This window comes from Zychaea mexicana (genome assembly GCF_025766255.1).
Source record: "Zychaea mexicana strain RSA 1403 chromosome Unknown BDB00scaffold_23, whole genome shotgun sequence".
Classification (NCBI taxonomy): domain Eukaryota; kingdom Fungi; phylum Mucoromycota; class Mucoromycetes; order Mucorales; family Lichtheimiaceae; genus Zychaea; species Zychaea mexicana.
The window spans coordinates 297,633-322,106 of record NW_026516686.1 but is presented as its reverse complement, the minus strand read 5'-3'; the positions used below and the strand labels follow the sequence as shown (position 1 = coordinate 322,106).

The 24,474-nt window shown below is 44.1% G+C and overlaps 9 protein-coding genes across 9 annotated transcripts; 5 read left to right on the top strand and 4 right to left on the bottom strand.

The window, feature by feature from the left end:
- Position 1: 1 nt before the first annotated feature.
- Positions 2–685, bottom strand: BDB00DRAFT_815826 (outer membrane protein TOM13-domain-containing protein). Its single transcript, XM_053122945.1, has 2 exons — positions 209–685; positions 2–124 (listed from the first exon to the last, which is right to left on the bottom strand). Exon 1 carries the CDS (start codon positions 542–544, stop codon positions 233–235), a length of 312 nt encoding a protein of 103 aa, XP_052981358.1. The 5' UTR covers positions 545–685; the 3' UTR covers positions 2–124; positions 209–232.
- On the top strand, positions 607–1,324 carry BDB00DRAFT_815824 (uncharacterized protein). The gene is made up of 3 exons (XM_053122944.1): positions 607–738; positions 810–922; positions 1,057–1,324. Exons 1-3 carry the CDS (start codon positions 724–726, stop codon positions 1,166–1,168), a joined length of 240 nt encoding a protein of 79 aa, XP_052981357.1. The 5' UTR covers positions 607–723; the 3' UTR covers positions 1,169–1,324.
- A 2,319-nt stretch (positions 1,325–3,643) lies between these two features.
- On the top strand, positions 3,644–8,709 carry BDB00DRAFT_927778 (uncharacterized protein). Its single transcript, XM_053128897.1, has 2 exons — positions 3,644–8,380; positions 8,470–8,709. Exons 1-2 carry the CDS (start codon positions 3,791–3,793, stop codon positions 8,530–8,532), a joined length of 4,653 nt encoding a protein of 1,550 aa, XP_052981356.1. The 5' UTR covers positions 3,644–3,790; the 3' UTR covers positions 8,533–8,709.
- Positions 8,710–9,578: 869 nt separating this feature from the next.
- Positions 9,579–11,306, bottom strand: BDB00DRAFT_954891 (acyl-CoA dehydrogenase/oxidase; the record flags this gene model as incomplete). The annotated part of the gene is made up of 6 exons (XM_053129643.1): positions 11,225–11,306; positions 11,060–11,155; positions 10,679–10,984; positions 10,363–10,587; positions 10,000–10,272; positions 9,579–9,893 (listed from the first exon to the last, which is right to left on the bottom strand). Exons 1-6 carry the CDS (start codon positions 11,258–11,260, stop codon positions 9,579–9,581), a joined length of 1,251 nt encoding a protein of 416 aa, XP_052981355.1. The 5' UTR covers positions 11,261–11,306.
- A 2,729-nt stretch (positions 11,307–14,035) lies between these two features.
- On the top strand, positions 14,036–16,633 carry BDB00DRAFT_815815 (uncharacterized protein). The gene is made up of 4 exons (XM_053122943.1): positions 14,036–14,092; positions 14,187–15,469; positions 15,556–15,943; positions 16,025–16,633. Exons 1-4 carry the CDS (start codon positions 14,068–14,070, stop codon positions 16,327–16,329), a joined length of 2,001 nt encoding a protein of 666 aa, XP_052981354.1. The 5' UTR covers positions 14,036–14,067; the 3' UTR covers positions 16,330–16,633.
- Positions 16,634–16,704: 71 nt separating this feature from the next.
- BDB00DRAFT_815812 (uncharacterized protein) lies at positions 16,705–17,659 on the top strand. Its single transcript, XM_053122942.1, has 2 exons — positions 16,705–16,871; positions 16,977–17,659. The coding sequence occupies exon 2, from the start codon at positions 17,130–17,132 to the stop codon at positions 17,433–17,435; it is 306 nt and encodes a 101-aa protein (XP_052981353.1). The 5' UTR covers positions 16,705–16,871; positions 16,977–17,129; the 3' UTR covers positions 17,436–17,659.
- Positions 17,660–21,452: 3,793 nt separating this feature from the next.
- On the top strand, positions 21,453–22,573 carry BDB00DRAFT_815806 (uncharacterized protein). The gene is made up of 3 exons (XM_053122941.1): positions 21,453–21,677; positions 21,805–21,961; positions 22,034–22,573. The coding sequence occupies exons 1-3, from the start codon at positions 21,576–21,578 to the stop codon at positions 22,180–22,182; spliced, it is 408 nt and encodes a 135-aa protein (XP_052981352.1). The 5' UTR covers positions 21,453–21,575; the 3' UTR covers positions 22,183–22,573.
- On the bottom strand, positions 22,574–23,550 carry BDB00DRAFT_815804 (uncharacterized protein). The gene has a single exon (XM_053122940.1). It carries the CDS (start codon positions 23,491–23,493, stop codon positions 22,585–22,587), a length of 909 nt encoding a protein of 302 aa, XP_052981351.1. The 5' UTR covers positions 23,494–23,550; the 3' UTR covers positions 22,574–22,584.
- On the bottom strand, positions 23,551–24,469 carry BDB00DRAFT_815803 (uncharacterized protein). The gene is made up of 3 exons (XM_053122939.1): positions 24,151–24,469; positions 23,961–24,026; positions 23,551–23,877 (listed from the first exon to the last, which is right to left on the bottom strand). The coding sequence occupies exons 1-3, from the start codon at positions 24,303–24,305 to the stop codon at positions 23,799–23,801; spliced, it is 300 nt and encodes a 99-aa protein (XP_052981350.1). The 5' UTR covers positions 24,306–24,469; the 3' UTR covers positions 23,551–23,798.
- Positions 24,470–24,474: the final 5 nt, after the last annotated feature.

The following is a 24,474-nucleotide window of genomic DNA, read 5'->3' as shown; positions in this document are numbered from 1 at the left end:
AAAAATGGTGTTGGTTCTTCTATTTCGGATAGTAATAACAGTGTATACACATAGACTCGTTGTTTTGGGTACATGACTTTTTTTGTGAGGTGGAACAACGGTGATAAAGTTGGCATGTTCGTTCCTGCAAAAGAGAGAGCATTTTTAAAATTAGATAGCCTCCCCCCGATACCAATCGCATGCTAAACGGACTTGTTCGGTACTGTACCTTATACAAGATGTATCCTTTTTTTTACTCGCCCCTGAGCTTCTCTAACCGTCTGCTATCAGCTTGCAGCGTCTTTTTGTATTCGGCAGTTGCGCTTGGTGGAATGCCAGGGCCAAGTCCAAGTGCAGTAGCGGGCGACGACACGCGCGAGAATCCGAACCAGCCGTACTTGAACACCAGCTCATTGGCCAGAATTTCACCAAAGCCAAGCATGACACCGTTAAAGAATGGAAGTATAAAGTTGATTGCGGTCGACTTTAAAGCCCACAAAAACGTTGGGTTTTTATACCATGGCTCGCGTTGGACGATAATGGCTTTACCAGTGAATTCTGCCATGTTTGTATATAAAGTGATAAAAGGGTTATATTCAAAGCTGCTTTTCGAGTCGAGCGCGCATGCTTTTTTTGAGCCTCCGCGTTCCGGCTGGCCCTTCTGCGTGCGACACGCTGCTTTTACTCTCTCTCTCTCTCTTTTCCTCTTGTGAAACGTTCAATAGAAGCACTCTTTTCTCCTCCATGTCTTCAGCACTAGTAAGAATCCAGTGTCCATTGACCAAAGCAAATAACAAGTGTATCCTAACTAACCGTTTGAGAACGTTTAGAGCGATTTTAACGCGGCCTCGCCACTAAGTACGCCCATTCCACCGAGCGTTTTCCCCTTTTTGGCGCTCATCTTTCTGTCCGCAGGACTCTTGCATGGCGGGATCTTTGTCGTGTAAGTTTTCTAGTTGTTAACGACCGACGATGCATAAAAGCGGGATTGCTTGGAGGCCCGGTTTTTATTTTTTTGACCCTTGAAGGGATGGTGTTGGGACTAAACTAGATCACCGTCTCTTATTCTCGTTATAGACAAGGCAAAAACACGTCTCTCTTCATACAATTTCAAACGTCTGTTCTGGCATCCATATTTCTTGGTTTTGGTGCTGTTTTTACGTCAGTCTCAGTCGGCGTCTATGTCTAACAGGGACAATAAAAGAAGAGAATGTTGTTCTTTCTATATCGCATATTCAAGCAGGAAAGAAAAAAAGGGGGGGGGTTGGTTGAGGAATTGGAGAAAGAGAGAGAGAGAGAGAGAGAAAGAGGGGCGTGTTTAGAGATGGCACCATCAAGTCAGACGGCCTACTACTACGTACTTGGGACTGGGGAAGAAGAAGAAGAAGGGGGGGTTAGTGTGTTCTTTGTGTGTGGTCCCATATACACAGTACATGTGCTGTATATGTGGCAGTAGCAATGGGCGGAACCGGACGTGAAAAAAGGGCTGTTTAGAAAACTCTATATTAAGGAGCTTACGAGCATTAGTTGTACGAGTGCTTGTGGGGTGTGCTATGTGCGGTTCATTCAACCACCCATTGTATTTCTTTGGCATTCTCTCTCTTTCTTTTCTACGGCATTTTTGCACTTCTTCTTCTCGTAACCCTTCTTTTTTTTTGAACCGGTAGTTGGCTGCTGCTGCCCCCCACAACTATACTACTTATAAACACAGGTGAATGATTGTCTTGTTATCTGGGATAACATAGTCGTTCTTCCTTTTGTATGTACACATGTCTTCCACAACATAGGATACTAATAGACATCTTGCACAGAATACAGAGGAAGATATCATGGACAATGGCACACTCTCACACGTAGACCAGGGACTATTAATACTCGTATCGATAATACTCTTACTCGTCATCATGGTAATGATATACTACATTTCTTGTAAACGGTATTCAAGACTGGAACGGCGGTTATGGCGAGACATCGAGCGGGACTTTGTCATGATCGGTAGTCCGGCACACATGGCCGAGATCAAAAAGAGCGAAGGCGACATGTCATGTCAGTCGCTCCTGTATACCAATGCGTTACGACCCTCCATCAGTTCGCCGGGCTTGCCTCAGTCCCCACCGCCTGCCTACCATTTACGTAAAAGTGCCGACTACGATAACAATTATAAGCACTATTGCTCTTCTTCAACGTCCCTCGTGGATGTCAAAATTTAAAGTTTTCCCTGAGACATTCTCTCACAATAATAATAATCCCACATACCATCTCACCTAATCAGTACATACTACCACCGCCGTAACCACCCGCCAGCATTTTCCATCCTTTTTACATAGTATTTTCCTCTCCTGCTTCCCCTCTCTCCTAAAACAACATGCAAACGAAAAACAACTCCAGCGATAAAGAGAGAGTTAATATGTATCGCTGTCGTTGTTTTGTAAAAGCACTGAATTGTCGTGTTTGTTCCAATGACTCATAGGAAACAGCTACTATCCTCATTTTTTTTCTTTTGCTTCGTAAACGCTGATCTCTATATAACAGCAATGTGCTGGAACATGTGTGCCAATAATAGCAATAATGTGCTGTTTTCGGAGAGTGCGAGGAGGAGGAGGAGGAGGAGTAGGCGGCTTTTTGCACTTTTTCCACGGGGATGGGACGGAGATGTGCTTAATAGATGTATATAAGAGTTACTATCTTTATATAGGACAGAGAGCGTAGGAGTGTAAGGGAGCTGAATCTTCTTTTTACGTTTGAACGAACAGACATGATAAAGATATAGCCTACACGACCCCCTTAAAGGAAGAGTTCTGGTTCCCTCTCTTTTTCTTTCTTCAAGGCTTCTACTACAACATAGTTTATACTATTAGGCATGGCCATCATCAAGTGAGCACGTTCTTCGTCTGAAAAGCTTAATCCTCTTGTTTGTGAGAGCAAATGTTTCTCCTCTAATAACTATAATTACAGCATTTCTGGAACGAGCATTATTTGGATCTACCGTTTTATTAATGTAAATTCCTATCCTTTAGGTGGCCAATGATGGCTGTTCCTTAGGCTACTCATCTTCTAGCTCGTATATCGTATACTACCATGATTAGATCATATCTATACTGGTGACAATGGCATCCCTTAGCATCATCTACACCTGTTAGAGTTTGATCTTCCTCCTTATCTGCACAATATGTTGGCCAAAAAAAAAGTATATTAGCTTGTAACAAACGCAGTTTTTTTTATAGTATTGTAGTCTTGCCGATATATATGGCATCATTGTTATAATTTCACACAACGCTTATTATGCTATGGGGTACGGACCATATCAATGATTGCACCGAAGGTGTTCTCAAGAGTAGCAGGAGGCATCTGTCTGTTGTGTGGCCTAAAAGAAAAGGGAGTTTGCATAAAAGACACCGTCATGTGATGAGCAATTATCCATCATCACCATCAGTTGTTGCTCAGAACCAAAAGCACTCCATCTACTGATAGGTACATACTTTATCTTCACAGTGCAGCATTGTCCCATGCAACGTTATGATATAACAAAAAAAGAAGGCTGTCGGGATAAACGAGGGCATCCTCATCGGGGGACAGATTGAGTACTTTGCACATTTCCTTTTTCGGCGGCAAGTGTAAAATGAATGGCTTGGAGACTGTCAAAAACGGTGTCGATTTTTAAAGACACCTTTTTCTTTTTTCCACGGACAGCCATATACGCACCACGCACGTCTTCTTCTTCCGCTTGGCCGTGGTGTAAATACGATATTTCCATACACCCACGTTTATACACTTCTCCTAAAGAGCTGGAAAGACTAACAATTCGCACACGATGGCAAACGCGGACAATCTCATTGAAGCCCTCAAGATTGAACATGGTGTCATTTCCAAAGAACTCACGCGATTCCGCCCCTGTCACCCGGAGACGCGTTGCTACTTTTGTCGCGAATGGGCCCAGTACATTTATAAAAAGCATGTCGCGTCGTCGCAAAAAGCTCAAGACAGTCAGCAGCAACAACCTTTGTTGTTGAAAGCCGGTCGCTACCGCTTGCGTTTTGCTAACAATGCCACGAACGGTGACGACCAGAAAGAGAATGCTCGCGGTTTGTTCCGTGCCGTTAAGCAAAAGGTGGACCAAGACGGGACTGCTTCAACCACCACTACCACACTCACTAGTAACAACAATGGCAAAACGCAACAACAACAACAACGACAACGACAACAGCAAACTTTGATCGAGGAGATCATTTCGGCGTGCATTGCTTGGATCGAAGCACCGAGCAGCTTGACAACATTGACATCATTTTATGAACCTGTACAGTTTGACCCGTACGACGAGGCGCTATTCGAGGTGGAGGATCCCAAGGAGCCCGCACGACTATTGGACCCGTTGGTAGTGAAAAGACAACACGTGTATCTTCCATCCAAGGAATTTAACTTGCTGAAAAACTTGACGGGAGACGTGCTACTCTCCCACAAGGAGGCCATGTGCGACCATAAGCGACCTGAATGGAAATCGCCGAGCGACTTGGACGTGGACCGCAACATCTTTAACGAAAAATTGGCCATTGAGGTCCAAAAGGCCCTGGTACAGTTGGAGCAAGCACTCACCAAATCGTGGCAGCCCCTGACCGAATTCATGGAACAATTGCGCTCGGTCGACAAGGAGCGGGTACGAGTGATTGGCAAGGACGAGTGTCAGAAGGATATCGACTCTTTTGCGAGCAAGCAGGATATCACGGCATTTACAGACTATTGGACACCTCTAGCTGCCAATTTCAAGAAAAAGCAGCGGACTCCCGTTGATCTTGCTACTGTGGATGCTGCGTTCAATGACTATTTCCAAGACTTGGTGCGCAAAGCACAGCAGTTTCTATCCGAGTTTGCCTTGCCGCGACTGTTGGCCGCGTGTGCCTTGGTGAGCAACCTGTGCAGTCTGGTCATGCCGGCGATGAGTCAGGCGGCCAAGCGTATGGCTTCACTTGAGAACAGAGATGATGCTACCCATAAAAAGAACTGTGATGCGGTGACCGAATCGTTTGAAAAACTACAACCTATCGAGGACGTCCAGTCTGCCATCGAGAGTGTCGCGAAGGAGACAGAGGCACGGATCAAGGAATATGTGGCCGAAATCGAAGCGCTGAAAAAGGCATACGAGGAAGGCAAACCAAGCGTGACCATGCGGCTCGACAAGATTGCCAACAACAAGGCATTCAAAAAGCAGATAAAGAAGGCTGAAGGAGGGTACCATTCGATCCGGCAACATTTCCGATACCAACTCACGCAAACGATCTTCCCCGAGCAGTTGTTTTCCAAGTTCTTCCTTGTGTGTATTGAAGCGCTGATGCAAGAGGGCGAGTTGATGGAGGCGATCACGATTGAGCGGGAGATCAAGCGATTCACGATCGAGCATGAGGAAATGGTCGAGGAACGTCAGTACCTCTTTGAAGACTTTGAGGATGGTGTCGCCACGGGTCGGCGCGAGTTGGCAGGTATCCTGGGTCGGTTGTTCCTGAAGGAAGGCATGCGCATTCAAGGCGAGAATTTGGCTATGCAGCGACAGTACACTTTGCTCCAGTCATTGAGTGGAAATGGCAAAGACGCTGCAGCGGTGGCTGCTGCTATTGTGGAACAAAAGGCAGCGGAACAGCAAGAGATGTCTGGCGGTGGCGGAAAGAAGAGAAAGGGAAGAGGCAAAAACGGAACTGCTGACAACAGTGCTGACTCAAAGCAGGAGGGTCAATTGGCTTCTGAACGATTTGAAATGCTCAACAAGCTGTGTGGTGCTGTTTTGGACGAAAAGACTGCTGGTTCAGCGTCGACCACTACCGCTACTACCAGCAATCATAGCAGCAAGTCGAGCTCTGCTGTTTCTTCGCCAGCACCAAAGAAGGCGACAATTCATCAACAACAACAGCAGCAGCAACAAAGCAATTCTACTACGAAGCCCAAAACAACATCGCCCACAGCATCAACTCCTGTTTCGAAACCAGCATCACCAATGCCAGCTTCGAAGCCAGTAGCAATATCTTCATCATCAAAGCCAACGACGCCAACTCCCGCTGCTGCTGCTGTCACTGCTACAACACCATCTCTTCAAAAGTCACGCACACCCTCTCCTCCAAAGTCAAAGGCGGATGGATCTAGACCTGAGCCTAAAAAGGCGGCAACACCACCGCCGCCTACTGTTACTGCAGCTGTAACACCCGCAGCGAAGGCAAGTTCGACAGCTGCACCACCACTACAACAGCAACCAAAACCAAAACCGGCATCCCCAACCAAGGCGAATGCCCCAACGCCTAAACCAGCACCAGCACCAGCACCAGCAACCGGTCCGGCTCCGGTCGTACCATCACCAGAACTTGGTAGTTGGGGTGCAGTGAATGCTGCAGACATGGTGAAAGGATGGAACGCGTCGAAAAATCCAGTCAGCGACAGCGACACAAAATCTGCTCAATCAACTGTGAGCAAGAGTAAACAACGTCAGATCGTTGATGATGTCAAGAAACAGCCAGTACTTGATGAAAATGACAGTGGTTGGAGTGAGTCACCGGCACACAAGGGCAATACTGAGGCGGATGCTTGGAGTACGGAGAACACGGCGATTTGGACGCGTACAAAGGACAAGCGCGAACCCTCTGCTGCCAGCACTACCACTACCAGTAATATACCCACCGTACCTGAGCAATCCAAAAAGCCAACATCAATTCCATCAACCTCATCGGCACCGACAGTGTCAACGACGAATGACGGTTGGAATGAAGTGGTATCCAAAAAGAAACCTCAGCAACAGCAACAGCCGGTCGCTGCACCTGCTTCACCTGCTACTGATGGATGGGACGCATCGAACAGCCAAAACACAAAAGTCGCTAGTGGATGGGGAATCCAAGAATCCACGAATGAACCTACTGCTGCTGCCAGCGATGGATGGGATTCTCAAGAGGCCAAGAAAGCCGCTACTGCCAATGACGGATGGGGACCTCAACAAGAGGCTACTAAAGGCGGCTGGGGAGCTGAACCAAAGCAAACAGGCAATAGCGGTTGGGGAGCTGAGGCGAAGCAAACGTCGAATGATAGATGGTCAGCCAAGGACAACACATGGGGAACTCAAGAGACCAAGCCTGCTAGTACACCACAAAGACAATCATCTGATGGAGGATGGGGCAGTAACGCACAGGTGACGACCGATGGCGGGTCGGGCGCATCGCAAAAGCAGACGATCGATGACGGTGGTTGGAACGTAGGAGCTGATGATGGATGGAAAACCCAAGGATCCAATGGTTGGGGCTCAAAAGAAAAGAAGGCCAGCAACAATAACAAAAACCGACAATCTACTAGCTACAACACTAGTAACAATAACAACTACAGTAGCAGAGATCGCCAACAGCAACAGGAACAAAAACCAGTTGACAAATGGAGCAGCGCCGGTAACAGTGGATGGGGTAACACGACAGGTTGGAACACGCGTGACGACCAAAGCGATGACCAGCAACCCAGAAGTATTCCTGACAGTGGATGGGATAGCGACAACACTAGCCAGCATTGGCAGCAGCAGCAGCAACGTGGATCAGTGCGTACGTCCGGTACTGCTACGCCTACAGAGCAACAACAGCAACCAAACGAAGTCGTCAACTTTACGCTCAAAGATATCCTTAAACAGTCGACTGCTGCACCTCCACCTCCTCCTGGTCTGGCTTCTCCAGCAGCTGCCGCTCCAGCAGCTGCCGCTCCAGTAGCAACAACTCCAGCAGTACCCCAACAAACAATGGCCAGCAACACAGCAACGTTTACTTCCGCCACCGCGTCATCTGCTCCTGGTCTCACTAATACTGCTGCGTCAGCAACGGCTGCCGCATTGGCCACCTCTTCGCTCATCATGCAACACCAGCAAGATATCGTGCCTGCCGAACAGATGCGTGTCATGAGCCATGACAGTCTGGTCAACTTTGTCCAGAACCTGCAACGCGACAACACGCGTCTACTCCAAACCCTGATTGGAGCACAGCAAGAAATGTCTATGCAGACGAGCCGTTATACGGAATTGATGTCCTTGTCCCGCGAACGCGAAACCCAACTGCTGGAACTGTTTGAGGCTCGTAAACAGACGGAAATGGAAGAGGCCAGAAGATACATTTTGTCACTTGAAGCAAGAATCAGTACGTTGGAGGGTCAGCTCCAGACGGCTACGGCTGCTGCTGCTGCTGCCGCCGCTGCATCCTCGTCCTCCAACAATAATAGTCATCATAATCGCGAGCGTGGTGGAAGTCTTGGTGGCGCAACTGCGGGATTCGGAAACCAGGACTTGTTTGCTGGTTATCGTGAAGAAATGCGTACCAGCCAACGCGGTAGACGCTACAACAAAAATGCGGTCGTTCGATGTGGCAACTGTGGTGGATCTGGCCATACCAGCGCCGAATGTCAGGTAAATACATTGATCCAGTCTAAAAAAAAGAAGCCTTGCGTACAAAGATTTAATAAATTTTGCTAATACCCTTGACCCCACTTTTTAAGGATGTTTGCCGTTACTGTGGTTCCCAAGATCACTTATCAGAGACTTGCTCAATGAACCAGTAGTCTGATCATATATAATCGTCCCGTACATACTCACATTGAAAACATCTAGTAGATCAAAACGTATACTTGTACCATACTTATTCTTACTCTGTCTGGAATATATTCCCTGCACAATTAAAAAAGTGTATTTGTTGGACAGCAACTACTACTGCTACTAATTAAATTGATGTCTCTTGCTGGTACAGCAGTTTCTTTAAGTGATGTTAACCAAAAAATATGTATAACCGCAAACTTCAGAAGGAAGGCAGAAGAGGATACTCCACAATGCAATAAAGCTTAAGACGTGAATTTTACATCTCAACGATTTCATCATCGTAGGCGGTATACAGATATATATACACAGTGCGAGCACTCCGATTACGCGCGTTTTGCTACGTACTTTTGACGTACGGAATGTCCAGGATAACATTATTTCCTTTTTAGGCAAAAGACGTTGTCTTCTTTTGTCAAAGCAAGAAATCCAGAATTCTTCGATTCTTCTTCTTCTTCTCTTTTTTCTAATTCTTCTTCCAGAATTTACTATAACCAAGTAACGTGGTGTCTAGTAGCGAAGAAAAAATGTCAACCAAACGACGGCAAAAAAGATTCCAACAGCAACAACAATGTCATTTTATAATTAGTGGATTTGATGACATTTTAAAAAAAGAATAAAGGTGAAAAAACCTAACAGGTAATTTTTTATCATACTGTTGCTTAGAAGCTAAGAAGCGGAGGGGTGGAGGAATTGAAAAATAACGCTAGCCTTATTATGTCATAAATCGCTCCGCAAGACTTGGTTGCTATAAGTGGATTCGTTGTTGTCATGGGAACTAGTACTATTGGTTATCACACCTGGATCTGTTACCATAACGTTTGGGTGCTATGCCTAGATCTGTTTCCATGGCAATTATGTGCTATGCAACATTCTTGTATTTACTCTTATTTTATGATATGCTTTGGCAGAAGATGAGGGGATTTATATTGTTAAACGAAGAGCTCATGAAAATTAAGGATGTATAATATGATGATATGATATATGCTATCTTTTTTATATATAGCTTATTATTTTACTTTCTATATAGCTTATTGAATTCACGACCGATCAACATGCGACGGATTTCGCTTGTGCCTGCACCGATTTCATACAGCTTGGCATCACGCAGGATACGGCCGGTAGGGTACTCGTTGGTGTATCCATTACCGCCTAAGCACTGGATAGCATCAAGGGCTACTTCAGTCGCACGTTCAGCAGAGTATAAGATAGCACCGGCACAGTCCTTGTTGCTAACATTGCCATTATCACATGCACGGCCAACGGCATATACGTATGCACGGGATGCGTTTAATTTAGTGTACATGTCTGCAAGCTTGCCTTGGAGAAGCTACAAACGTATGGTTTCATAATTAGAGGCAATTGAACAAAGGCTTTTTCAGCTTTCCTTTCTCACCCAAGTTTATCAAAAAAATATAGTCCTTCAAAAGACTAACCTGGAATTCACCAATAGGTCGGCCGAATTGATGACGTTCGTGAACATAAGGCACAGTGACATCCAAAGCTGCTTGCATAAGACCCAAAGGACCGCCAGATAGGACCAACCGTTCCAAATCCAAACCGCTCATCAGGACATAAACACCCTTTCCTTCAGCACCAAGCACGTTTTCGGCAGGAACTTCACAGTTTTCGAAAATAAGCTCACAGGTGTTGGAACCTCGCATACCGAGCTTGTCCAGCTTTTGTGCAGTCGAGAAACCGTTAAAGTTCTAAAAAAAACCACGACCAAGTACTGTCAGAAGGCTTGTTTTTCTCCATCTCTGTGGCTTCTATTCCTACCGACAAAACAAATAAATTACCTTTTCGATCAAAAAGGCAGTGATACCATGAGGACCAAGCTCTGGGTTCGTTTTGGCGTAAACAATCAAAACATCGGCATCCGGGCCGTTGGTAATCCACATCTTGTTGCCGTTCAAGATATACCGATCACCCTTCTTTTCCGCTTTGAGTTTCATGCTGACGACATCTGAACCAGAGCCAGGCTCTGACATGGCCAAGGCACCGACATGGTCGCCAGAAATAAGCTACGGAGCATAAGGTTTTGTAAGAACCAGTGTCATTCTACCCCACCCGTTCCATTTTTCAAAAGCCAAAGAAAAAAAGTCAGTTTCATACCTTTGGCAAGTACTTTTGCTTTTGTGCCTCGTTACCGTTTCGGACTAATTGGTTGACACACAGATTGGAATGGGCACCGTAACTCAGAGCCACCGATCCACTGGCGCGCGACAATTCCTCCATGACAAACGTGTGTTCCAGATAACCCAACCCCAAACCGCCATATTCTTGAGGTGCAGTAATTCCAAGCAAGCCCATGGTACCGAACTTCTTCCACATATCCATTGGGAATTCGTTGGTCTTGTCAATTTCTGCAGCGCGTGGAGCCAGTTCGGCCTGGACGTAACTGTGGACAGCTTCACGGAGCTAAATCAAGCATATCAATTTGAGCGCTCTCATCCACACCTTTCGTAAACACCATCTTGAGTAGCATATACTCACTTCTTCCTGTTCAGACGTTAAGTTGGCAACGGCTGCGTTGTAGGCGCCAGAGGACGCGTATCGTTTGAAAGCATGGCGAGCGGAGCCGACGGTGGACTTTTATAAAGAGACATAGGTCACTTACAAGGTGCATATGTGCTATAAGCGTCAAGACATAAGACTTACACGAGCAGTTTGTGAAAGGAGACGTGATGAAAGCATCTTTTGTAACGCTAAAGAAAAAGCTAAAAGAAAAAGAAAAAAAAAAAGGAAGGAAGAAAATGTGGGGGGAGGTGTGCGTGATTTTCGATTTTTTTCCCACGCACATCCGTGGCTCCGACACATGAAGAGGCATGCCCGCCCAGCTACAGAATTTGTGCGCACCATAAATTGTGCACTAAAGCAAACCTGTGCATTCAGTTATCTTTGACATCTCGGGCTCATAGTAGGTGTTTCTCAGATATGCATCATTTTGATTCATGTAAGTAGCAACTCACAGAACGTTTCAACAGGACTATGTACGGTTCCACGGACTAGAGATGATGATAAGGATTGAACGTAGGGCGCCTGCCACTCCTTCCCTAATTTGTAAAATGAGAGGGCACCAAGCCATGCGTATAAAAAGTTGCTGCTGCTACTATCATTTCTTACATAATTACATATCATGCAAAACCAGAACTCGTGTAAGCATAATACAGTATATTCCGAACAGATTTCACATCGATGCCTTTTATCCATCTGCTATGTAGTAGTCAGATCTGAACAAGGAACGATGCGTCTAATTTTATTTTAGGCTGCAGAGCTGTCAGGAGAAAATGTTGCTGGGAATCAAACGCTACCACAGCCAAATGCATGCGATGTTTCAGACTGCAAGTCAGTTGTCTACCGATCGCCGCAGCAACGAAACAAGAGCATATTCACTAGACGGTCAACAGAATTGCAAAAATTGGCAAAAACCAAAAGCGACAACATAAGCGGTCATTCTTTGCCGAGAGCAAAGCGGCACTGGCAACAGTCTCTTGGTAAAATCAGCCCAGAATGGAAACTCAGCATTGACGTTGACGGATATGCGCGACTTGGCAGCTCCATCATCAGAACCCTCACCGAGCTACTCTCCTTTTCTCAAATTTCCATACGCTACCTATCACCATTGAACGGCATTTTTAAAAAGGAACATATCGACTTTGAGAGCTTATCTGCCAGTATTGCCATTGCTTCTGTCAGCTTTGTTTTGCCTCGAATCGACTGCCTTCTCTGCAACTTGTTGAAAACAGTTTACAGAGACAGCCGCATCGCATCACGTACTATGATCCTCTAGGGGGTGTTTTCCTTACGCCTGCTAATGCTTCTTTCAATACCGACCATCAAGGATAGGTGGCTCAGGTGAAATCATTATATCTGAAACATATGCACCAGCTTTTTGGATTACTACACGAACCTACCTTTGACAGTATCTTCAAAGCTTTGATGATCCATTGGAGTGTCCAATTGCACTAGCTCTCTGTGCCAAAGTCACAGTCTGCTCGATCACCTTACTAAGCTTTCAACGGTAGAGATCAGATATATTGCCGACTATCCTTATTACAAGTGTAAAACAATTACCGACATATTTGACGACCCTGCGCATCAACTGGAAACAAACATGACTGTATCTTTTATACTATCTTATCTTTTTACTGTGCACATTGACTGTATCTAGGCACGATTGCTGACAATCATTGCTTGCTGCTATGTCACGAGTTGGAATATCGGTACCGTTGTAACGACGACAGTTGTTGCTTAAAGAACATTGATCCCGTGGATCGAATTTTGCTCCAGCGACACTGGCACGGAATCAAAACTCATCACCGTATGCTTGCCTTGTCCTTAGACGGCAAGGTCAACTTTACTTTTGTAGATTCCATGGACGAGGATGAGATTCCAGTCTTCAGTGGCGAGCCACAAAGCATCTTTTGAGCATTATTTGGCCCATTACGCAATAATGAGACAATTCAAAACGCCTTACATGAATAAATACTGACAAGTATTAGTACATTTATTTTCGATGTATCATGATGAGTGCAACAACAATTGTATGTGAAACTACAAGTAATCGATACGCACACACACACAATGAAAAATATATCAGATTACTCATGACAAACCAAGTGAGCTTCGTCCCGATTTTGTTTTGCAATTGAAACAATGGCTTGTAGTTGGTGGATGGAACTTCCTGCGGAGCTACGAATTTGCGATGTTCCATCTACTGCATTATACCCTAAAACGCAAGGATGGCGGTACTACCGTTTGTTACTTTACATATTATATGGACAGCTTTTATCCACTCGACAATTCTTCGAGCTCGAATTTCGTCGAGAATCATGATCTGGTCAAGATACTACAAGAAAAGGTCGCGTCACCTACTTGGCGCTCATGCAAAGCTGTCATCTATGCGATAACCATCAGCTGTATTGAAAGCGACATAAGATCTATGCGTAGTTAATGGTAGACTTTGTATCTGATTGGTCATACTTACTGTATCTTTCCGATCAACGATATACTTACCATGTCATTTATAACTATACGCCCACGATATATTAGTGGCCCATTTCGATTTATTACGACTTGAGAGATATCCCATTTTTCGGCCATTTCTCAGATATGCAGAAGATACCAGAGAAATGCTCTGGTTTATTTGAATGTTATATTCCCACGGATCACCGTGTTCCCTTGGGCTACTCAAAACTAGAATCTTTCCTGGCAGCAACATCAACGTCGACAGCTGCTGAAGAACTATAAAGAAGACCTTCCCCTGTAATTGTTTATTAACAAACCCTTTACTCGGACTCGCATTGATTTCTGATATTCCTACAACTGCGTCTCATCTTCTGGAGCGCTTCGACTTGATAAGATAACACTTTTTTGTTCGCCATTGAAAAGGACAAGATCTCGTCGGAATTTTGGTTTTCGACTTGAACCCAGCAATAGCTTATATTGTAAAGCAGCGGGGGAGAGGTGGTTTTGTCATTCTTCTTTTGGATTTTGGTTATATGAGAAACGATACGCCGTGCTCCAGTCAGTACCAACTTTATATCTTTGTATTATAAAAAGTGTAAAGTAAACCGCTTTTTATAGCTTCTTTCTAATACAATTGTTAATTTCATTGTAGACTGCAGAATTCGTCGTCGGAAATGCGTTTATCGACCCGATTCGACAATTTGTGAACGCTGTGCGAAAATCCACCTCGAGTGCATTCCCATCGATGACCCTGACTTGAACGATGACGACGTCGAGAATGAGTATAATTATGCTCGTTTGCAATACTGGCAAAATCAGATTTTACAGCTTGAAACCGAAATGGAGAAACTGAGCGAAGCGATCCGGCAGTCGACGATAGCACAACAGCAGGCACTACCACTACCGTCCAGTAATCTCAATACACCTCCAGACTTTAGTCGGTCAACAACGCCTAGCGAGTACAGCGAATCCGTTTGCTCGGCTAGCTCAGAGACTAGTACTTCAGTTACGACCATGTCAATAAACGATCTACAGCAGCAGCAAACACATTGGGAGCTGAGCGTAGTTGATGGCCGATTGCGACTGGAAAGCAGCATCAAAAACCTACAAGAGTTGTACATATACAGCCAGGCATCTCTACGTTATCTATCACCATTTGCTGGTTTATTTGAAAAAGAGCGTGTCTACTTTGAACCAACTTCGGCCAGTATAGCGCTTGCCCCATTCCGCTTCATATCACGGTCCGTTGCCGGAAAACCACGCAAACGACTCGCCATTACGCACGAGCCACTCAGCTGCAACTATCGGGCAATTATCGATACGCTTGTGATGGAATATATAAAGCACAGCAACCCCAGCGTGGGCTTGATCCATGTTCCCACGTTTCTGGCACATTATCGATCTTTGCAAGACCCAATGAAATGTTCGCTCACTTTGGCTATCTGCGTGGATGCAATAGTCAGTCCCCGGATTCATACCAACATGTCACCAGCAGAACGACGAAATCTTGCCGAGATCTTTTTCTTGAAATGCAAAGATATGGTGTACGATATGCCCGATGATCCAACCAAGAAATTGCAGATTTCCATGACGATTACTTTTTTGCAACAGTACTTGGCTGATGGATTGATCCAGTACGATGAATCACGGAGGTTGGCAACGATTGGTTATTTGATTTGCAAGGATATCGAACCTCTTTACAGTGACCGTTCTAGCACGCCGCTGGTTGCGAGGATTATGTTTCAGCGACACTATATATATCACCAAGCATTTATTCGACTGTGTGATATGGTGTTGGATGACAAGACTGATTATCGATTTACGCCCATCGAGCTCGAGACGGCGCCTGATGAACCGTTAATCACACGAAAATATATATCTGTGTATAATCATTTTCTACGATTTGCGTCGTCGTCATTTTCAGCTATGGTCATGGTAAGTAAGAGCTATATTGAAATGGGATTAATGACAATGTTGTATATAAAATTAATTTTTTCTTTTACACAAACAAAAACCTGTAGCAACAAATAAATTGCAATGTACATGGCGTTCCTGGAGAATTGAGCCTTGACTTGATATTGCAATTTGAACCTGTTGCACGGCAATGGTGGGCCGATTTACCAGACGAGCTTCGACCGTTTGAAGACCCATATTCCCCGGAAGCGCTGGGTAACATAGAGAACATACAAGAACCAACACAAACGCTGGTCCTTGCATTTATCCACACGCTCACAACGATCTTCCATTCATGCTTGCTACATCCACGCCATCTAAGCAATGATTCAGGGATCACCAAAGACGTACTGGAAGCTATACAGCAACGCGCCTTCACAACCTCCGTACGATCATCCGAAATCATGATTTTTGCACTTCGACGTAATTTGGAACTGGTGACAGACTCACTTCCACGTAAGTCTTCGTTGTTTTTGTGTGATTATGGAAACTGTTTCAACCTAATAACGCATTAACCTGTTTCTCTAAATATGACAGTACCCTTTGATTTCTTGATGCAACTCCTCCATGCGCTATGCAACGTCACAGCTACTAGTGAAGTTCAGTTTCCACCAAAAGTGCAAGCAGCGTTTCACAAGTGCTTTGCCATCATCGACTCATTTCTTCCATCTGGCCATCATGTTCCCACATCCTTATCGCTTCTGGAAGTGTTTATGAGGACGAAGAAACGATCTCCATTGAATATGTATGAGGAATATCCTTTGCCTGGGTATGCACTTGTGGCCGATATCTTTGATACCTCTCTTGAACGGTTAAGGAATCATTTCCGTAGGACACCGTAAAAGATTAATGACAGAAAAGTTCTTGTTCTGTTTTGTACATCATGTATATATATTTTTTTCCATCTAATACCTCTACCACCGTTTTTCTTTCCACCCACGCCTTTTGATATTCAAGCTCGTCAATCATCACTTTTAATTTTGTACTTATTGGTTTTTTATATATGTTGTTGTAATTTTATCTATCCAGTTATAAAAAAAAAGAGCCGTCTCGCTATACAGACTTAATTCGTGCGTCACCTGATGCTCATTTAGTAGATATTACTCACCATGTACATAGTGGGTATAATATGATTCAATGTCGTGGTGCACAGTCTATATTTTAGGGATACATACCAATTTTTAGAAATCCATCCTTATAAAGGATAGGCTCATTGTCAATATAATCCTTGCTTCTCAATTTTCCACTCTTGCCACACTAAAACCAACAGCAGCAGCCTGTCAAAGACAAACACACAAGATGGTTTCCCCACTGAAGACCTTCTATACGCATCGCCTAACTCTGAATGACTTACCAATCCACTCACAAGATATCCTTTCTTACAGTAGTTCATCAGCTTTTCGTATCATTGACGTGCACGATAGTGACCAGCGTAAATGGGTATTGATTTATTTTCTTAACGTGTACATGCACCTGCATTATATTCTAGAAAGTTCGGGAAAAGACATTATACATGGTGACCGGGCTACAAGCCATTATATTGTTACAGTTATCCGTAAAGCTGGCATGAAATCTACCTTTCTTGGCGTATTGGAGAGATGTATGTTTGGCTATTCATTGACATATCGTTCCAACAGCAGTAATGATAACAGTAAATCAAAGAAAAAAAAGTTGTTGTGTTGTAAACATCAATGGATCTATTAAAGCTGGTGACGGGAGCAAAGACAACGGCGACGACAACGACCATACTACTGCGAAGAATAGGTTTGACGAATACTGTATAGCACTACTTGCGACACATCCTGACTGTCAAAATATGGGGCTCGGCAAAATGTTGATGACCTCGGCAACGGAGCATGCCAGACAAATGAGATTCAAAACGATGGTCATAACTGTGCTCGAGATGAAGTACAAGCGCGTTTTTGGGATCCAAAGACTAGCGTTCTGAGAAGTTGGTGCAATGTTGTTCTCTCCTCCTCCTCATATCGAGGTCAGAAACGGGAAGACACTCCAAGAGTTGGACTGAAACGGGATTTGTAGTATATAGAAACAAATTGTGTCTTAATCTTAACGATCGCTTGTATTTACATCTTTAATATACGCCTACTCTACATAATAAAAGCGGACGGTAATGTGTTCTCGATGTAATATGTAACATACAGTGTATTCAAACAGCATTCCGTTAACCCAAAAGATTTATCGTAATTTAATCAATCATACATGCTGATACAAGGTCGAGCGCCTGTCAACGTACGCAATCAGCTGCTTCTTGGTTTGGAAATGCAGCCAGTGACAATTTGGACAGTAGCGGATCAAAAAATACACAAGTACATACCTTTATATGAAAGAACCAGGCTCTTTATTGGACAGAGCTATCGCAACAGCGGAGAACAAGTAGGGCAAAGCTACAGTCGATATTACTTCCCAGTACGGGCAGTCTGTATAAAACCAATCGACATCAGCGTAAATACTCATTTGGATATGCTGCCAGAACACTGACAGGCAACAAAGGTCGCGTCGCATTGACATGGCGGTGTCTTAAAAAGAATCTAGAGAGAACAATGAGCTGCATAAGGTGCACACACTTCCAGTATCGCAGCGAACCGTTCTCATAGACAACACCAACCATCACCATCTCATGCAAGTCACTGCCCTTTATGACTACGCTTTGAAAGAGAAAGCCATGTGATGAGCATGCTGCGGCGGTTGGGCGGGGGCTAAAAAAACCAAAGATAAAAGAACTGGTCCAGGTCCTTTTTTTTCTTATCTCACTCTTTTCCTTTCCTTTCCCTTTCCTCTCCAACTTTTTTTTTCACACACAAACGGCTGCTTGCTCACTCTCGCCCAATCCCCCTAGATTCCCTCAACCATCCTTCAGGGGACGCCTACGACTGCTTCTTTGGGGGAAGAGAAAAGGAGCAGGTTGGTAGGGTTGGCTATTGGCAGTGCAGTGTTGCGCCTTTTGCATATGCGAGTATAACCGGCTCCCACAAAGTAGCTAGAAGAACAACTGCTAATAAAAACTATACCTCCACTACGCCGACTCGTTGCCTTTCCCGCACCCTGTCTTGTCCGCCTTTTTTCCCTTTTCTTTATCGTTCATTGTCACTCTTTTTGTAATTAGGATAGAAAGTACCCGGCTACTAACGGTTCCTTTTTTACTCTACTCTGGGGCACCCCGAAAGCCCCTGGATGGTCCCCCTCCGGCGAGAGTGAAGCAAGCAGATACACGTTTGTGTGTGTGAAAAACCATATCTCTCCTCAATAAGCCCTTGGGGGCAAGATCTCACCACTTTCATTCCTAATGACGTGTGTTTTTCTTTTCAGAAGAAGCGCATTGTCATTGGGGACACAATTTAAAAACAAAGAAAATGATATAAAAAACGCAGTAGTTGTGGGTGTCGTCAGTGCTTGTGGAAAGAGACACAACCTGAGTCGATGTTGCCGCATGACAACAATTCGAAACGAATGGCGTTGATCATACTCGATTGCCTTCTAAAGTTCGAAATTAGAAATAATAAGTGCTTTGAACAAGCGTGTCATTCTTAGTCGTCCTTTATGGATGAGCTGTTCATTTCCATTCGTTTGTTCGATCGATCATACACACATATCGTGGAACACACCCAAGCATTTCGCCGCTCGTCGCTTAAAACTATAAGAGCCAGTATGACATATGGTGGCACTACATATGAACCCTTATGAATCGTAGTATGTGAGTCTGCTGTGGATGGTTGTCGAACGAACATGTCTTTCTTGCTCAACAACCATTTGTCATCCCGGCGGTCAACTTGCTATTTAGGGAGAAATGATGTGTTATGGAGCTATATGTTTCTATTTCAACAAAGTGTTGATGAGAATGACTCAACTGTCGGATATTCGTACACGATTAGTTACTGCAGTAGCCATTCTTCGTGAATATCGTATCTGACATTAACGGTGCCTACGTTGGGAAAGTAGGTATGGTAGTAGCTCTATTCAACTTGTGCATCATTGCCCATATATATCTCGGAACAAAAAAAAGTAAGGTGGATGAATCTCAGACAAAAAACTTTGGAAGGAGATCGCACTAAACCTCAAGATATCGAAGCAATTACTATATACTTCAAAGTGATGGAGGGTCATTTGCATTTCTGTTTCCCGATGGACGAGAAAGAGGAGGGAAAAGAAGAAAGCTTTATTGTCGCAATTACCGTCATCAGCAAGGGCGATGGAAAGATATAAGTTGGATGCTTTGGAAACATGCTTTTAAATAGTCTATTAAAACAAAAAGCGGATGCCGGTAGTTTCTTGATTTCCTTAGCCATCGATTAAGCAAGGCAAAGAGTATTAAAACAATTTCCACGTATTAAATATAAAGCCGCAGTTGCATGATGGTACAAAAATGAAAAGCAGACTTGGATTTTAGGACCAATATCAGGACCTTTCAAAGGCAGTAGTGTAAATACGATTTATCCGGCGCTATAATGTGTTTTGGGACAGATGACAGACAAGCCCAAGCAGCCAGTATATCATATAGTATAAGCATTTTCTGATACAAATGGTATTGTCTGACGATTCCTCAGTGTTGACTTCCTCCCATCCATCCTTCTGGTTTTCTTAATGACAACACTTTTAAGCAGAACTTGCTGGCTTGGTGGTCTGTACTTAGTACTTATGCCTTTAGTGACAGAACTTTGGGTTTGTTTGCTCTTTTGTAGTTCAAATGTACCATTCAAGCTGCGACGCTTAGGGGTCTTTGGTAATCCGAAATTATTTTGTTTCTTGTATGTGCATTGTAATTGAAGAGAATGCTTGTGATATCTGTAAGTATAGAAGCGAAAAGCATCAAATGCGATCAATAGGATGCAATAGCTGAATTACCGAGAGTCTTCCTTTCATGCAATCTGCTTCCATGTCAGCTAATCCACATATGATAAGGAATCATTCACAAGTTGGCCTGTGTAGATGACAGAGTGACTATAGAGTAGCAATGGAGGATTGAAGTACTGAAGTTTTGACTGTCCCGAAGATATTTTAACCAACTGGGCTCCCTTTTGAGCATAGTTTGAAGATAAGAAAAACATCCGTAGTTAATTAGTATATAACGCTTTGCAATAGCAACTCGTTCTCGCAACTGTTTTGCATGCATCTCACTCAGGATCATTCAGTGAGTGGATAAGAACCAAGATGCTACTAGTTCTGTGATACTGTATGGTCAAGCAAACTTGAATCAAGAAGTGAAGCAGTAAATCATTGTCGTAATCGCCGCGTATTAAATCTGCAGACAACAGGTCCATGGGCCACAGAGTGCATACTCAAAAAAATACATGTTGAACAATCATGTAATGATAAACCTATATAACGTATGAGAATAATACGCAGGAGATCGGATTATAACAATCAGCAGGTAGAGATCCACCATCACTGTCGTACACGCAAAAATCATGCTTTTTCATTCGAGCATATTGGCCAATCCGGGTGAGTATATGCGTTTTGTATCCCTGAGGTGTATATAACACTATTTTTGGCTCACCCAAAATATAGATATCTAAAACAACCTTCGTACTTGAAATTAATCTGTAACGTTTCTTTATACCTGTAGCATATTTGGGCTTGTTGGTTTGTTAAAATTCACCTCTCCATGGACCTTTCGAAAGAAAATCAACGCGCATTTCGATTGCGGCAATACGTTCAGCCGATAAGAGAAATTGGTGTTTGCTATGATACTGTGAAGCCGTGAGAAAAGCGTACTTTGTATGGAAGCTACTAGTTTGCCAAGTTCTCGTTTTCCGACATCGCCATCATCAGAATTCTAACTGTTGAGTGAAGCAAATGACGAGGTAAGATGTACGAAGCAGAAATTGTTTCGTTCAAGCAAACTATGTATGAACTAGTGCCTTGTAACAGAAAGAATGATAATGCGCTGAGAAGAGTTGCGAGATAACAAACATTTGAATTAAAGGGATTTGTGCCGGATCCTGACATTTCAACGTAGTCACATAAATTTCGCATGATTGTTGCCCCCGCACAATATTAAACCGGACAGGTTCGGGATCTATAATGTGTGTTACTTTTTCTTCGACTCCACATACAATATACAACACACACTATGGCACTTGGTGCAGTAGTAAAGCAAGCAGCAGCTAATTCAGCAAAGCAAACATCTAATGCCAGCTCTCGTTTACGTCTGCGGAAAGCAGCATTGACTCTGGTACGTACTCTTTTTTTGTAATCTTTCTCGCTTTCTATTATGGGATTTTCTTTTGATTCATAAGCAAAACACAACCTCCATTAAATCTCTCTTACTCACGTTCAATTGTATATGCATATTATATCAGACCCCGTCAGCAGTGACACGATTGAGGCGATTGACCGATGGACCTACGCCTCAATATCTTCGAGTAGGTGTCAGACAGAAAGGCTGCTCTGGCAACTCTTATATTCTGGAGTTTACCGATTCAAAAGGAAAATTCGACGAAATTGTGCAGCAAGACGGTAAGAGAGAGATTTACAGCAAGTTTTGATTTTAACAAATAGCTTACTCTTGCTGTTACTCCCGAAATGCAGGTGTTACCGTACTGGTAGACTCGAAAGCACTCATTACGGTTCTTGGATCGGAAATGGATTACGTTGAAGACAAACTCTCTTCCCAATTCGTTTTCCACAACCCTAATGCCAAAGGTGTTTGCGGATGCGGCGAATCTTTTGCCGTTTAAACGAAAAACCGATTGCATACCAGCACATATTACATCGACCAGCAACGCAAATTACAATATAAAACGCAACGATATACACACACGACTCCCGATAAACATAACGCATAGCAAACTGGACGATACGCATTATAGATAGCTCTTAATTCTTGCCTTTTTCTTTTTTTTCGCACTCTCATGGACACATGCCTTGTTCGAGAAAAGAGCGCATCATTGATACTACCACCCTCCTCCCCCTTTTTTTTCTCCCTCATCTGTTTGCCCGTGATGTACACAGAAGCAACACAAGCGCATCACATATCATTGGATGTATTATTTAAGCTACAGCAAAAGAAGGAGAAAAGCCAGATTGTATTATAAACTAAAATATACTATAAATTTTGTAAAACAGGGAAATATTACTTTTCAAAGGGCTAAAGCTACAAATGACAGAAGCATGACTTCGATAAGAAGCGAAGAGTACGCTGTAGCAAAGCGGGAATTGGCAGCGCTGGGGCGCGGCAAAGGGGTTGCTGTCACCGTGTGCGTTATTGTGGAAACACCAGTGGTAGGCATACGCGTGGTTGTCAAGGTAGGCGTTGTTATCGTGGTTGGAAGAGGAGTATAAGTTTCGGCAGGTGTGGTATCAGTGTATCCGGGTGTTCCTGTCGGTGATTCCGGCAAAGTATAGGTCGGCGTAACTACTTGCCGGTTCTGCACATTGGGTGCCATCTCGCCCTCTCCTTCTTGCTCGGCGGCAGGTGGAGCGCCAGCTACCTGTCCTACTACAGGTCTCGCTTGTTGTCTGATAGGCGGTTGTGCTGGCGTAGCTGGGACTGGTGCTTCTGCGGGTGCGGGTGCTGCAGGCGCTTCTTGAGCCTGTGGCGGTGGCGTAGATGCTAGTTCCTGGATAGGTGGTGCTGCTTGTTCTTGGGCAGCCGGTGCTGCTGGCGGAGGAGGTGCAGCGGGAGCAGGCTCGGATTCCACTGGCTGCTGGTTAGCCGTTGAAGCAGCTGCTTCTTGTTCGTTTGCTGATTGTTCTTGTTCAGCACCTTGTTCAGACGGAACTCTCCCAACGCCAGAACTACTAGCGGCTTGTTGCAAAGCACCGCGCCAGTTCGAATCGACAGACGACAAAACATCGTCTAGTGGGATATCGCCACGTCTGACTTCAACTCCATTGTTGGTAGTGGAAGATGAGGTGTCAGCAACAGAGATACCCGTATTACCACTGACACTGGACAATTCGTTGGTGGATGCTGCTGCTCTGTCAGTTTCTTGTAAAGCAAATGTGGCTACTACCAGGAGAGAAATTGGGAGGATGAGACGACGCATGTTTTAGAAAAGACGATGTTGCAGTAAAGAAGAGTATGCGGCAATGGTAATTTCACAAAACGGCTGCAATAGCGTCTGGATTGTTTTTATACTTTGCGTCTAGTTGCAAGTGGTTTATCAAGATCATGAGGTTGACACTAGCTATGGTTGATAAAGCTGGAATCGTCTAAGATAAATTGACAAAGGGATGATGCATAAAAAAAGGGTTGTTGTTGGTGGTATACAATGAGTGCAGTGGTAGCAGTAAGTAGAATATAATGTGTGTGTGTGTGTATGTACAGTAAAAGTAAATGCTCTCAGGACGATCAATTGTTTTCCTCTTCCATCATGGCTATGCCAGGAGGCGTCTTTTTCGATCCGACGGCTCCAAAGTCAGGCAAGACACTAGATATATCAACATATGATGGGCGTATCAATCAGCATCAATGAGGTATTATGCGCGTTTTCTCTACGCTCTCGATCCTTACTTTGTCACTGGATCACCATTGAGATCATATTCTGGTGTAACCTCCGTTGTCGGCTTGCCAGTACACCTTTGATTATTATTTCGTGATAACGTTCAGTGAATATGCATGGCAACCCTTCTGTGAATTTTTTCCCTCTCTATAACTCGGCAACTGTCATGCCAGCATTGTAATTGTTCGTTTCTAAGCATACCGTAAAAAGACTCGAACGAAGGGATTGCATTCAATATGTGTGCTCCCGACTTCGCACTGGTATTGAACTAATTCGTAAAGCTGACATTCGTTCCTTTTCGCAGAGGCTGGTTGTGATTCGCCAGAGCTTTTGGTAGTTTCTTTGGAAGAATTCATTCTGATTTGATATGACGTTATGGGAGGAAACGCAGAGAATAGATAGTAAGAGAAAGGCGTTGTTAAAGCAAGATTACACGTACATACCAAACGAGCATTGTGACTGGTTAAACTTTCGTTCCGGACACAAAATGCTCGAGTTCTACTGGCGAGCAACTACCCAGTATTT

Coding starts and splice junctions, on each gene's coding strand:
- BDB00DRAFT_815812 (XM_053122942.1), top strand. CDS start 17,130: ATGATAACAGTAAATCAAAGAAAAAAAAGTTGTTGTGTTGTAAACATC.
- BDB00DRAFT_815824 (XM_053122944.1), top strand. Junction 923..1,056: donor CATGGCGGGATCTTTGTCGT/GTAAGTTTTCTA, acceptor TTCTCGTTATAG/ACAAGGCAAAAACACGTCTC.
- BDB00DRAFT_927778 (XM_053128897.1), top strand. CDS start 3,791: ATGGCAAACGCGGACAATCTCATTGAAGCCCTCAAGATTGAACATGGT. Junction 8,381..8,469: donor ATACCAGCGCCGAATGTCAG/GTAAATACATTG, acceptor CCACTTTTTAAG/GATGTTTGCCGTTACTGTGG.
- BDB00DRAFT_815804 (XM_053122940.1), bottom strand. CDS start 23,493: ATGCGTCGTCTCATCCTCCCAATTTCTCTCCTGGTAGTAGCCACATTT.
- BDB00DRAFT_815806 (XM_053122941.1), top strand. CDS start 21,576: ATGGCACTTGGTGCAGTAGTAAAGCAAGCAGCAGCTAATTCAGCAAAG. Junction 21,678..21,804: donor GGAAAGCAGCATTGACTCTG/GTACGTACTCTT, acceptor ATATTATATCAG/ACCCCGTCAGCAGTGACACG. Junction 21,962..22,033: donor CGAAATTGTGCAGCAAGACG/GTAAGAGAGAGA, acceptor CCCGAAATGCAG/GTGTTACCGTACTGGTAGAC.
- BDB00DRAFT_815826 (XM_053122945.1), bottom strand. CDS start 544: ATGGCAGAATTCACTGGTAAAGCCATTATCGTCCAACGCGAGCCATGG.
- BDB00DRAFT_815815 (XM_053122943.1), top strand. CDS start 14,068: ATGAGAAACGATACGCCGTGCTCCA. Junction 14,093..14,186: donor AAACGATACGCCGTGCTCCA/GTCAGTACCAAC, acceptor ATTTCATTGTAG/ACTGCAGAATTCGTCGTCGG. Junction 15,470..15,555: donor CATTTTCAGCTATGGTCATG/GTAAGTAAGAGC, acceptor AAAAACCTGTAG/CAACAAATAAATTGCAATGT.
- BDB00DRAFT_815803 (XM_053122939.1), bottom strand. CDS start 24,305: ATGAATTCTTCCAAAGAAACTACCAAAAGCTCTGGCGAATCACAACCA. Junction 24,027..24,150: donor TTCGTTCGAGTCTTTTTACG/GTATGCTTAGAA, acceptor TAATAATCAAAG/GTGTACTGGCAAGCCGACAA. Junction 23,878..23,960: donor AATGGTGATCCAGTGACAAA/GTAAGGATCGAG, acceptor TGATATATCTAG/TGTCTTGCCTGACTTTGGAG.